The sequence below is a fragment of the Manacus vitellinus genome, unplaced genomic scaffold (genome assembly GCF_001715985.3).
Source record: "Manacus vitellinus isolate BGI_N305 unplaced genomic scaffold, ASM171598v3 scaffold_51_pilon, whole genome shotgun sequence".
Classification (NCBI taxonomy): domain Eukaryota; kingdom Metazoa; phylum Chordata; class Aves; order Passeriformes; family Pipridae; genus Manacus; species Manacus vitellinus.
Window position 1 is genome coordinate 2,809,006 of NW_021940620.1, and position 12,246 is coordinate 2,821,251.

General features: G+C 47.3%; 1 protein-coding gene across 1 annotated transcript; it reads right to left on the reverse strand.

Moving 5' to 3' along the window:
• Positions 1–407: 407 nt before the first annotated feature.
• CXCL14 (C-X-C motif chemokine ligand 14) lies at positions 408–8,792 on the reverse strand. The gene is made up of 4 exons (XM_018081174.2): positions 8,437–8,792; positions 7,423–7,528; positions 2,807–2,917; positions 408–1,572 (listed from the first exon to the last, which is right to left on the reverse strand). Exons 1-4 carry the CDS (start codon positions 8,498–8,500, stop codon positions 1,557–1,559), a joined length of 297 nt encoding a protein of 98 aa, XP_017936663.2. The 5' UTR covers positions 8,501–8,792; the 3' UTR covers positions 408–1,556.
• Between the last annotated feature and the right edge of the window lie 3,454 nt (positions 8,793–12,246).

Below are 12,246 nucleotides of genomic sequence, written 5' to 3' on the forward strand. Positions count from 1 at the left end.
TAACTCAGATCTTATTTAAATCACTTTTTTTACTTGGTTTTGTATGGATTGAAGTGGTTGATTTGTGTTCACTTGACACCAGACTAGTGGCTACAGGCTAATGGTATTGCCCTTATTTATGTCATTCCTTGTGTTTGGCTGAAATCCAAATCCTAAAATGAGGAAGGAAAGGAAATTGTACCAGAACAATGTTTTCTAATTCCAGAGTCATCAAGATGCCATATCTCTAATCAGCTTCTCTGAGTCACCGTTTTCCCCCCCCAAACCAATCCACCCACAAAAACCTAAGTGATTAGAAGTGGCTGGAGTTCCCTGATGGCTTAAGGGAATTTAAAAGCAATTGTCAGCTTGTTTTAAATATATTTTTTTATTACTTTTTTTTGTTTGTCTTAGAAAGAAATATGAAATCTGCATGCAACCTTCTAAATATTTCAAACATTTAAATAGTATATGATAATTTAGCAGTACAGTACATTATACAGCAAGATAATACAGGGAGACTTCCTATAGTATATTTACAAATGAAAAGGTAGTTTTGTTATATTAAAAAGAGGAATGCACTGCTTAACATGGAAGTATTACATTCAAAATAATGAATATGTTGTATTGTGACTAGAACATACATAGGTATTTATATGTTTGCCCTATCATATTTTTCATAAAAAGGTACCTTTTAAAGGCTTTCTTTGTTGTTGTTGCTACAAATCTAGGAAATCATACACAATAGCCTCGAAGCTTAAAATATCTCAGTACTGAAGCCACAAACTCTCTGTAAGCGCTTCAGGTGAAAAAAAACCAAAAAAAACCCCAAAACAACCAAAAAACCCCAAACCGAACAGACTTTTTTTATTTTCTTAGTAATAAAAACAACCTAGAAATGCTTCCTAATGCATGAGAGGTTAAAGGGGAGACAGGGGGCGCTTCGCTTTGCAGCCAGACCTCGAGTCCTTTAGAGAAGAGGTACACAAGTGATGCCAGGCTCACTTGAGGTGCTGAGGAGGGACCTCGTTCTGCAGGTACAGCCGCGTTTGGGGGGCAGCTGCCCCAGCAAACTCGTCTTTGGTCCCTGCTTTGCCCGGCCGAGGTGGAGGAGGCTGCAAACGCGCCCGACAAAGCCCGGCCCCGAAGCTTTCCCGCTGCCCGGAGGGCGAGGGAATGGCTGTGTGTGACACCGTCACGAACGCCGCTGTTTGCCCGATGAGCTTATAAAGCTCGATTGCGATCATAGTGCAGTATGAATGAAGAATAATTAAAAAGAAAAAAAAAATTTAAAAAAAAAAAAAATCCCGGAACAACTTCTTTAGAACGAAAAGGACGTGTTTTTCCCGATTTCGGTACGGAGCAGACGGGTGTGGAATCAGAAGTGCAACAGATGCTTGGGAAATCTGGAAGCCTTTTGCACGTGGCTATAAAATGTAAAAACTGACCCTCGGTAAAAAGTGCTTTATAATAATATAGAATTTGTGTCTTATGCCTGCGAGAGAGAAATAATCTTCTGTAGAGCCCAGTCCTATGCCAGCCAAGGGAGTCTGCTCCAGTCCTCACACCACTTGCTCTTATTCTTCATAGACCCTAAACAGAGGAAGAACCAAGAGCAGGGTATTTAAACTATGAATTAAACTTCAAGTCCATTTCAAACAACAACAAGAAGAACAACAATAATAACAATAATAATAACAAACAATCCACAAATAATTAAACTCTAGAAACCAGATTTTTAGCCTTTGCCTAAGCAAGCTGGAAATCAAGTTGCTGACTTTCAGCAATCTATGTCCATAAAGCATCTGGGAGGAGTGTTGGGCTTTGACACTGCCACACCTTGGAGGCATGTGGGGAATAACACACTGGGCCACGATTATCAGGATAAATAATAAGAAGAAATCCACATCAGCTAATTCACTTCTGGAAAACCCCTATCTCTTATACAATTTCTGATGCTTATCATGAGCTCTCCATAGATATAATAAATTCACATTATCTGTTCTGTTTGGGATAATATTATTCTGCCATTTTTCTAGTTTGTGTCCTGACAGAACAACATGATGGGTTTGTCTGTCTGCACATCTCCTGAGGGCACAAGCCCGGGGCTGGGCATCCTTGGTCTTATTAATGATGGCATTATAAGAAAAAAAGAAAAAGAAACAGGGGGAAGAGTATAAATATGTGGTTATGCAATAGGGCTTCCCCACGTGCTCTGGTTGTGAAGCAGAGGCAGGGAGCTGGCAGGGAGTTGGGGGAGATGTTTCTCCCTTTCTGTGACTGATGACTTAGGAAAAAAAAAATCTTCTTTACAAGGGAGAAGGTGTCAGAGATTTTTACCAGAAAATTATTGCTTTTCTGGCCATGGTACACTTGCTAAAATTGGCAAATACCTGCGTCATCAGAGACTGATGATGCTGAGGTGGTGTGACTAAAGTGTGTGACAGGGCTCTCTCTTCCCAGCTCTCCTGACTGCTTTTCTCATGGCTGAAAATACCTCAGCTTTTCATCTTGGAGTTTTCCCCGTGGAAGGGAGGTGAGCGTATGTAAGTAAATGAGAACATCAGCTGATGAATATTTTGACCAAAAATAATTACTATTTACAGCCAGAACAGCCTAATCCTAAAATAGGAGTGAGAACTTCATGTGGCAGGAAAGAAATAATACCAAGAACACCCGTTTAAAATCGTAATTTGGGTAATGAAATACATCCTGGGTGCTGGATGGAGCACTTGCAGTGTGTGCACTTCCCTGGTTTCTCCATGCCTGGGAGCTGCTGGTTGCCGGGTTTGCCACCAAGACCCTCCCCAGTTCAGCAAGTACTTACCTGCCTTTCTCCTTCCATACTCGGTACCACTTGAGCAGCCTCACGGTGTTCTGGCGTTTGGGGTTCAGGCAGTGCTGCTGCTCCCCCCTCACCTTGGTCCACAGTGTCACACTGCAGGGCAGGGGACACAGGTCATGGCAGGCACAGGCAATTCCCACCCCTGCTCCTGCCTCACCAACTCCCAAAACTGGTCAGGGGGCCAGTGTAAGGCTCTTCATTCCCTGTGTTTTCTGGCAGATATTTGAGTTTATTGGATAACAGAGCAGCAGGTTTGGCTGTTCCCAATGCATTGCCCACCATTACACTGTTGTACCAGAGCAAGACCTACCCTCTGGTTTTAATCAGTGGGTTTGCTCTGCCTACCTGTTAGACATCATCTTTTGAGCCCAATGGATTATTTAATTAGGGCTCATTCAGGCAACAACAAGGTCTTTGCATGAGGAGACTTCCTTTATGCTCAACAAGAATTCATTTGAGAGAAAATATCACAATGGTTTCACTGATTATTTTAATTTTTGCTTTTTCCCCCCCTCTTAATTCTGCAATATTTTTAAATACTCGCACGTGGGAGAATGTCTTTGTGCCCAACAGCCCAGCTCTGAGCCTCAGCATGCAGCTCTGGGGGCTTCAGCCTCCTCTGCTCACAGCCTGATCCTGCTCTCTTTGCCAGGTTGGTGCCCCCTGATTATCACAACAAAGCCTGTTGGGAGACAAAACATGGCAAAAGTCTTCTCTGTGTTTTAGGTCCCCTCCTTGAGGGCTTAGTGAGGCCCTCATCACTCGGTCTGACACAACCAAGGTGACATGAGAGACCCAAAGATGCTTCCCAAAAGGATGGCTTTGCAGAAACATCAAGGCTGCCCCACCTCTCAGGGCTCAAAATGAAGCAGTTTTCTGGTTTTGCTATTAATTTAGGAAATTAGAAAGAAACAAACAAACTCACAATCACAACTTGTATTAGAATTATTGATTTTCTGGAAATACCAGCAGTTATTGATTTAACTAAAACACTGTCATGGAGTTATTGAAATGCTGCTAGAGACATGAGTAAAATGATGGCAGAAAACCAGAAACACCTGTGTACACTGATGGGTTTCTTTTATGGTTTGGTTCAGAAAGAAGTTGTTTATTTTCTAACACAAGAAATAGTGCAAACTTTCCCAGCTCTCCCTCCTGGTTCTGAGGGAGCAAAATGTGCTGCCTGCATGAACTGAGCTGAGGTTCTCACCATGCTTCCAGTTTTGAGATTGCACAAGGTGTTCAAATTGTTCTTTCTATTCAATTAGCCTTCCTCCCTGCTCCCCTTTCTGCTCCACCCCCATCAGGTCTAAGCTAAGGTCACAAGAAGTTAAGGTGTAATTTCCAGGTTGTTTTTCTGGGAGGAAGTGCCCTTTTCCCAAGTGCATGGAAAAGTGGTGGAAGCCTCCGAGAGCCTCCTTGGTGGCTGCAGGTGACAGAAAGGGCAGAGTCACTGCTAAAATCATGGACTATCTCTGTTCTAAGGGTGTTCTCAGCCAGCCCCTCTGGAGAGCAGTGTGTGTATGAGAAGTGGAATTTTCCTGTAGCTTTGGACAGGGGTGAAACCAAACTTTCACTGAAGGCATAGGGCAGGTGAGTTTTGAGGGACTTGAGGCCAGTTCAAAGTTCCTCCAGGCAGCAGCCACCTTCTCTGCACTGACTGATCCACACCTTGGCTTGGGTTTCCCGTCTGACAGGCCACACAAGTGTTTCCAGAAAGTGATGGACAGGCTGAATTGCAAGAGGAAAGGAGTAGAAACCTCTGAAAAGCAGCAAATCCTATACTTGCACCAGAAGCAGTGAAGGACACTCTGGATTTACTAGATCCTCTTGTCTGAGGAGGATGAGATGCAGGGTTGGCTTCTCAGGTGCACTGGCTCTTTTCTCATCCTGGCATGCATTGCTTTGACATCACATGGAGGTTTTCTCTTTGGTGCTGGAGGATGGACAGCACAGGAGACGTTCCCAAGGCAGCTCCACAGTCCTCTGCAGTTCTCAGGCAGTCCCTGATTGGCACAGGGTTGGGTGGCAGCATTTTCGGGCACCCTGAGCCGGGCTGGCCCTGCTCTTGAGGATGCTGGTCTGACAAATGTGAGGGGATGTGCCTGAGAGGCACTGTGGGAGCTCATACCCTGAGGGAGGAGCTGTCTGGGTGGGCTGCAAGAATGAGAGGGATGGAGAAGGGGCTGAAGCACCAGAACTTTCACCTCCAGTGGGATTTGTCCCTTAGCCACCAAGGACTTGCTGTCTGGAGCCTTTACCCCTGGTGTCTGAGGGTCCCTGTGCCAAAATCCCCCCCAGTAGGTCGCTGCCTCCAGGGCTGTGATGAGCACTCTGGGTCAGTTTGTGCCCCCCAGCACCCCGTGCCCTCACACATCTCATCTGAGGGATGGTGGGGCTGCTCCTCTGCCTACCAACACCCTGTGTCCATGGCCCCAAGGATCCTGGCTCTGGTCCTTTCATCCCAAATCAGTGTGGGGACTGTCACCTGCCTTTACTACCTCTTGAGAAAGGTTCCCAATAACATCTATTTTCCATCAGCTGTTTCCATCCTGACACATCCCAGCTCTCTGGGATGGGGCAAAACATGGAATTGGGAAGGGAGGGGGTTGAACATTTGAGGCAGAAAGAGTTAAACTTCTCTCCTGTTTTCTGCTGCTTTCTCTCATTCCAAGAGACAGATACACTCACAATTACTGCTGGATGTACCATGAATCTTGATAGGTTTTGACTAAACTGAGGACTCAGTTTAACTGTCTCTTACCCTGTACCACAGCTCTGCTGGGGGGTCATGGCCAAAACCTCCCTGCACCACCCCCATACCCACTGCTTCTTTGCCCAACATCATTTACGCCAACTTTCTGCTGTATGAAAACATATGAGAGCTTTTGAGGAGGGCAGAAGGGAACACAGCTTCGACAACTCATTTTAGATGATCACTGCAGCAACAAAAACTCAGTTGCAGGAATTTAGCTCCGCTGTGCCTTTTCCAGAGGCTCCGGAATCAATTTGTTCTCAGAATATTAATTTCAGTTTGCTGTCAGAGCTGAGTTCAGGCTCCATTAGGGCAGCTGGAAAAGCAGGGATGCTGGTGGGTCTGCCCTGCCCCACAGACACCCATAGGGAGGGGAGATGATGGGACAATTCTGTCAGCCCTCAGGCTTGAATAGCATTGCTGGACATCCGCATAGCGATGGGGCTGGGAAAGCAGCGGCTCCTACACACAGTGTTCCAGCTTCCCCAGCTTTCTGGTTGGAAGTGAAATGTGGCATTATTGAGATTTATTTTATACCCCCTGGTCACCATCTGCTTTTGGGGAAATGCCTTGAGTGAAGAGTTGGTGTTCCTCCACATCATCGTTTTGCTGTTGAAGGCTCAAAGAGAACGAGGTGAAGCTGTGAGGGGCTGATTCGGGCAGGGATGCCCTGCAAGCATTCTTCTGTTCAGGTCACCATCAGCTGATCTGGGCTTCAGAGAAGTGGGTCTGATGTTCCCTGAGCTCAGCATTGCCCACAGTGATGCTGGTCTAGCTCTGGAGGAAGCATAATGAACCTCAGATCTCCATTCCTCCTCCACAGCTCTCGCTGAGTCTGACGAGCCAGTTCTGTGTGAGAAGTCCGTGGTATCTCCTTGTTTGTGCCAGTTGGATGAGCAAGATTTGTCCCCAAGGGCATTACAGAGTGCCAGAGGTGGTACAGAGCCTGGCAGGACAGGGCTCAGATCCTGCTGTTGAACAAATGGCAAATGTTCCATGAGGGAACACAAATGCTGGATCAAATCAGCCCTTGGTGTCCTGGGAGTGTGGCTGCTCTTGGGACCCTTTCCCCCTCTCTTAGGTGGCAGAGGAGCTTGATGAAGTCTTCTTGGTTAATCCGTCCTTATCCAGCCACATGTGCTGGTTGGAAGGTGCTTTGTTGGGGGAATGTTAAGATATCCAAAACAGGACATGAAAAAACCAAAACCCACCCATATTTAAAATCTAAAAAAACCGTCCTTTTGAGCCAGTCATGTCAAAAATCCCTGAACCTGCCTCACCTTGGTTAGCCATTACATCACTTTGAGATTTCATAGCAGCACTGATCCCAACTTGCAGGGAGACTGGGAGGAAAACATTTTCTTAAATGCTGGGTAATCTCCGTGAATGAAGGGAATTGCTCTGGTACAACACAGGTGAAAATCTGTCTCTGGTCGGGCTAATATTCCTTGCAGAAACCAAACTCTGTTCATATTTATTCTGCATGCCCAGAATAACTTAACTAAATAGCTCTGAATTTTATATCAGGTAGCTTGGAGTAGGATTTGTCATTATTTTCACTTGAACTAATGATTATCTTTTTGTCGCTACCTGTTCTGGAAATACTGATTTTAAGGGGAAAAATAATTCTGTCGAAAAATAATAGATGGGGTTTGGGTCAGAATTGCACATTTTTTTTTTGCATCAGAATATTCCCAGGAATATTCAATCTGCAAATGAATATTCCCAGGAATTAGCATGCCGGGGCATGAGGAAAACAAAGAACAAAGAAGGAACTTGCAGTATAAGGTAAAGCAGTTCAGCTGACAGGGAAGCAGAGAGCAATGAATGAAGGCAGACTTACATAATCATCTCTTCCACGCAAAACGGGTACCTCGGTTTCACTTCCAGCTTCCGTACGTTAGAGAATCTTATTTTAGGACCTTTCCTTGAGCATTTGCACTTCACGCCTACAAGAGAAAGCACTTTCTCACGCGCCTGCAAAGCCTCCTGCATACCAAACGTCCCTTCCCTCCAGCCTGGGTGCATCCAGGAAAACTTCAGTTTGCTCTTTCAAGCCTTGGTGGGAAAAGCTGAATTTTGGGAAGCTGCAGAGCTTAAAAAAAAAAATTAATTTTTTTTTTCTGTGGTGTATCCCAGGAAAAGGTAGTGGCTCTCTGGGAAATATGTTCTAGAGCACTATATACGTTCTGAGGCTTTGTAAATATCAGATTTTTTTACAGTGCCCCTGCCGCGATTAAATATAATTATATTTAGCAAAAGGAAATGAGAGTCAGAACTCTTTAAACTGAGAAAGCAAGCGCACGTCTCGGCTGCTTTCTCATTCACTCATGTCCCACTTGGACTTTGTAGGACTTCCAGTCATTTCTCCTCACATGGGTGTCGTGGTGCAGTCACAGCCAGACAAAAGCTGAGCGTTTTTTAACCATCATTTTTGAGCACAGCAGAAAATGCAGACTGTGCCACAACCTCAAATCCAGCTCTGCTCTATTTTCCCTGAAAACCACCCTTCGAGTGTTCATTAAAGCAACCCTAACCCGATCTTATTTCCTGAAGCATTCCACATGCTAAACCCACCTAACAGGAGGTATTTGAGCTGTATTCCTGAATAACGGAGAGCATGGCATGACCTGCCACGCTGAGAGCTCTTTGCCCTCCAATGAAGGCACAAATGAAGACACAGCTGCCCCGTGTATTTTACCTCTGCTTCACCTTTAAAAACCTCGCGGCAGATTCTGCACATCGCACCTTCCCAGCAGGCAGGGACAGCTCAACCCAACCCCGGGCTACCAGGAGGCAAACACAAATTACTGGAAAAGAGGTTTATGCGGGAATAGGCAGAAAAAAACCACTTTACCTTCTGCGCTGGCCAAGCACATCGCGATGAAGAGCAGAAGCAGAGCTGCTGTCAGGAGCTTCATGGTGAGACAGCGGGTACCCGAGGAGACGCCGGGGGGGTTGATGTGTTTTCTCGCTTGGGGTTCGTCCCCCCGATCCTGCTGACCCGGGGCTGTGTCACCAGGGAGGGGACAGGCGGAGGGGGCGGCTCCCGGCGGGAGCGGCTGGCCCGCGGCTGGCCTGCGCTGCCTGCGCTCTGGCGCGGCTGGGCTCTTCCATTCGCCTCCTTTAAAGCGCTCCCCGCTGCCCTCAGCTCCCGGCTCATTAATATGCAGAGCAACTCCACGGCTCCCTCCGCTTCCTCAGCCCCGGCGGGGAGGGAGGGGACCGGCACCCCGGGGGGGAACATCCCCCATCCCCGCCCCGAGCATCCCGGGGGGAGCGCAGGCGATGGGGCGGCCGCTCCTGCCCCTGCCCAGCTGGGACAGCTCCGTCAGAAGGAGGTTTGCTGGGAGGGGGGGGGTTATGTGAGTATTTGTATGAATCGGGCTGTTCGGTGGAAAATCACCCGCTTGCGAGCGCTCCAGGGATGCCCGCGCTCCGCAGAAATTCCCATGCGCCTTGGAAATGAGATTTGGAGAATTTGGGAAGGGGTGTCGCCTTTGGTCACATACTGACTTTTTAATTTATAATTTTCATTTATAATATTAATTTTTTTAGCTTTAGCAGGCTTCTAAATCTAATGGAAAATTTAGGGAGTTAAATGGAAAAAGAAATATTCCTAAAAGCGTTGTTAGGTGGGTTTGGCGTGTGGAATGCTTCAGGAAATAAGATCGGTTTAGGGTTGCTTTAATGAACACTCCAACACTGTCCTGCTCCGTGAAGAACAGAGTGGCAACACGCGGGAACTTGAGGGATGTGAACACATGTTCCCTCTCCCTTGCAGAGTGATTTAAAAGAGCACCTTTAAATCCCGACTCCAGGTTTTTGTCTAACTGAGGCGGGCGAAGATCAGAGTCGGGTCTAATCTCCTTCATAGCACCGTGTTCCAAAGAGGCTGCAGATAAACCCCTCTGCCGGACCCGGGTGGTCTCAGCCCATCTCCCAGCCCATCTCCCCGCTCGCCCACCAAATTAACCCCGAGCGCCACCCGCGCTCCTGGCAGCTCGGGCAGCTCGGGCAGGACCGGCCGCGCACTCCCGGCTCCACTTGCATTTTAAGTTTCCCACATGGCTCCGTTCCTGCCGGCTCCCATTGGCAGCGGCCATCCCGCGGCGTTCCCGGCCCGGGTGTTGGCAGGCTGCGAGTACAGCCCTACCACACACAGCCTGCACGTTGCGCGCAGGCAGCTGCCTTGTTCCTGGCTTTGGGATTCATGCGGGACGTGCCGGCACGCCGGGAACAGCCTGGGATGAGCAGGGATGGGCGGCACATTGCGGGGGACTGGCTGACGTGGCAGGGAGCTTTTGGGGTGAAAGATCTGTTTCTGGGCAAGCTTGTGAAGGTGTGATAGTTGTGAAGGTGTAATAGTTTTTGTTTTGCTTTGGTATTTTTGGTGTTTTATGGGTATTTTTGCTGTACGGCCCTAAGCCACCTCCTGAGGTTCTCCTTGCACTGCTAGGAATGTCGTTTGTGGGACTGTGGTGGTGTTTCACGACAGGGCTGTTTAATTAAATTCCAACAGGACTAAAGTGAGTTTTGTTCCAGAGCCTGGGATAGAAACAGGTACCTGAGGTGTGGCAGGTCTCAGTTCAAACCCTTCAAATAAATTCCGTTTCTTTTACAAGAAAGAAAAGAATAAACCTGCGGGAGAGTACAAAAGGCTCGTTTCAGAGTCACTATCAGCTGGTGGTGAGGATGTTTGCTGGGCACAGGGGAGAACTGGCTTAAACTCATCCACATCCAGAGCTGTAATCCTGCCCTGCTGCATCTTTGGGTAATTCCCTCCTTGCAGCCTCCTCTCCACCGTGTGCAGGAACAGCCTAGGGAAGAGCTGTAGGAAGGCAAAGCCTTTTCCCCTCCCCCTTTGCTAACAGGAATTTGGGTGCAGCTTTAGCTGACGGCAATTTGAACTTTCCCCAAACCAGGAAAATCGTGTACAGGCTGGAGAAAAATTGAAGGAAATTCTTGTGCTTTCCAAAAGCAAATCCTATCTTCTTGTATGAGTCTTGCTCGTGTCGAGAGAACCAAGTTTATTAGGTATTGAATAAGCAAAGTGTTGCTCTAGTTCCAATTTTCATGTACAAATGGATGTATTTGAGGGGTGTGCACACACATGGTGACTCTCACTGTGCACCTGAGCGGTTCAGCGTCTTTATGCCAAGGGCTGGCTTTGACAGTAATTATTTCTGAGAGCTCAAAGGTGTCTCTTGCCCTGTGTGACAGATTTTGGTGGCCACATACAGCTGTCTCTGACACCTGCTCTGTCTTAAAATGACAATCACAGAAGAGGAAGAAGTTTCAGCAAAAGATTTGGCGGAAAAGAAACATATGTGGAATTCACCACAGTCTGCCCCAAAAGAAACCCTGAGAATTCAGATATATTTTCTTTGTGAAAGTGTATTCTGAATCAGCATCCACTGGTGCTTGTGTGCCTGTGGTATCTCCAGCAGCTCTGCTGAGCCTCAGCAAATGTGTTTTGGCAAACAGCCGGTGCTCCACGGGCTGGGGAGGGCTGGGCCGGGTGAGCACAGGGCTGAAGCATCCATTTCATCCCTCACAAAGCCACCCGACTGCAGAATAATTGATCAAGGCTTGGGTTTTGACCCTCACAAAAGGAGTGTTTCAGAGCAGGTGTAGTCTCCAAGGTCCTGCTGTTGTCCTGGGCCATGGTCAGAGAGCCGTGCTGTCCCCGGGGAGCTCTCGCTGTACCTGTGCACACAGCCTGTCACCTGCTCTGCCGGGGTAATTAGAGGGCCATTGTTGCTCCTGAAAGGGCTCTTGTTTCACCTCATTCTCTGCTCTTTCCAGGGCCCTGCCCCAGCATAAGGCTCCCGAGCAGACGGAGGCTGAAGCCTGGCTTTGCCTCCGAGGGTAAGACCCAGAGGGATCAGTGGTGATCTCCCACACTTGGAGAGTAGTTTGCAACATGGATAAGTGGTTGTCTCCTCCTAAAACAAGAAAGAAGAGTTTTAGCAATGGGGCTACCATTTGTACAGAATTGTCGCCCTTGTTGGCCGCCTGGAAGCAGAAATGTTTCAAGCTGAGCACAACACATAGCTGAGCTGCAGCAAAATATTTTTGCTTTAAGACGTGAGGACAAGCCGTGCAGGCTGCCCTTTGAAAGGGGAGCTACTGGAATGAGGCAGTTCATCCCCAAAATAAATAGTGTTGGTAAAAAAATGGAAAGGCTCCAGTTGGGTCTGCCAGGGCAAGGACATCTCTGTCTTTGAACGTGGTCCAAACCCTGACCTGCCCACAGGTGAGGCTTTTTCTCCTGCTGTGAATGCACACAACCTCTTAAGCCAGCACACAGACAGAGTCCCTTAGGTATTCATCAGCCTCCCAGGGCCCAGAAGACAGACTATTAGAGTTATCACCATTACTAGAAATATTTCAGTGTTTAGCTGCTTTTGGCTATGCTGGTTATTTCAAGTATAGGGTGATCCATGATTTGGATTAATTACCCTTCAAAATGTCATAATGTTTCATAGAAAGAAGATGAAGGTGCTTTTCATTGTGAGAAATCTTCACAAAATGGCCATGAAACTGAAGCTACTTATTGCTGCTGAGGCAAAATGATGTGAGTGGCTCATCCAAGTTTAATGTTTTAGAACATCCCCATCAGCCCATCAAGGAGAAGATTAAACATTTCAAGTGACACGACAAA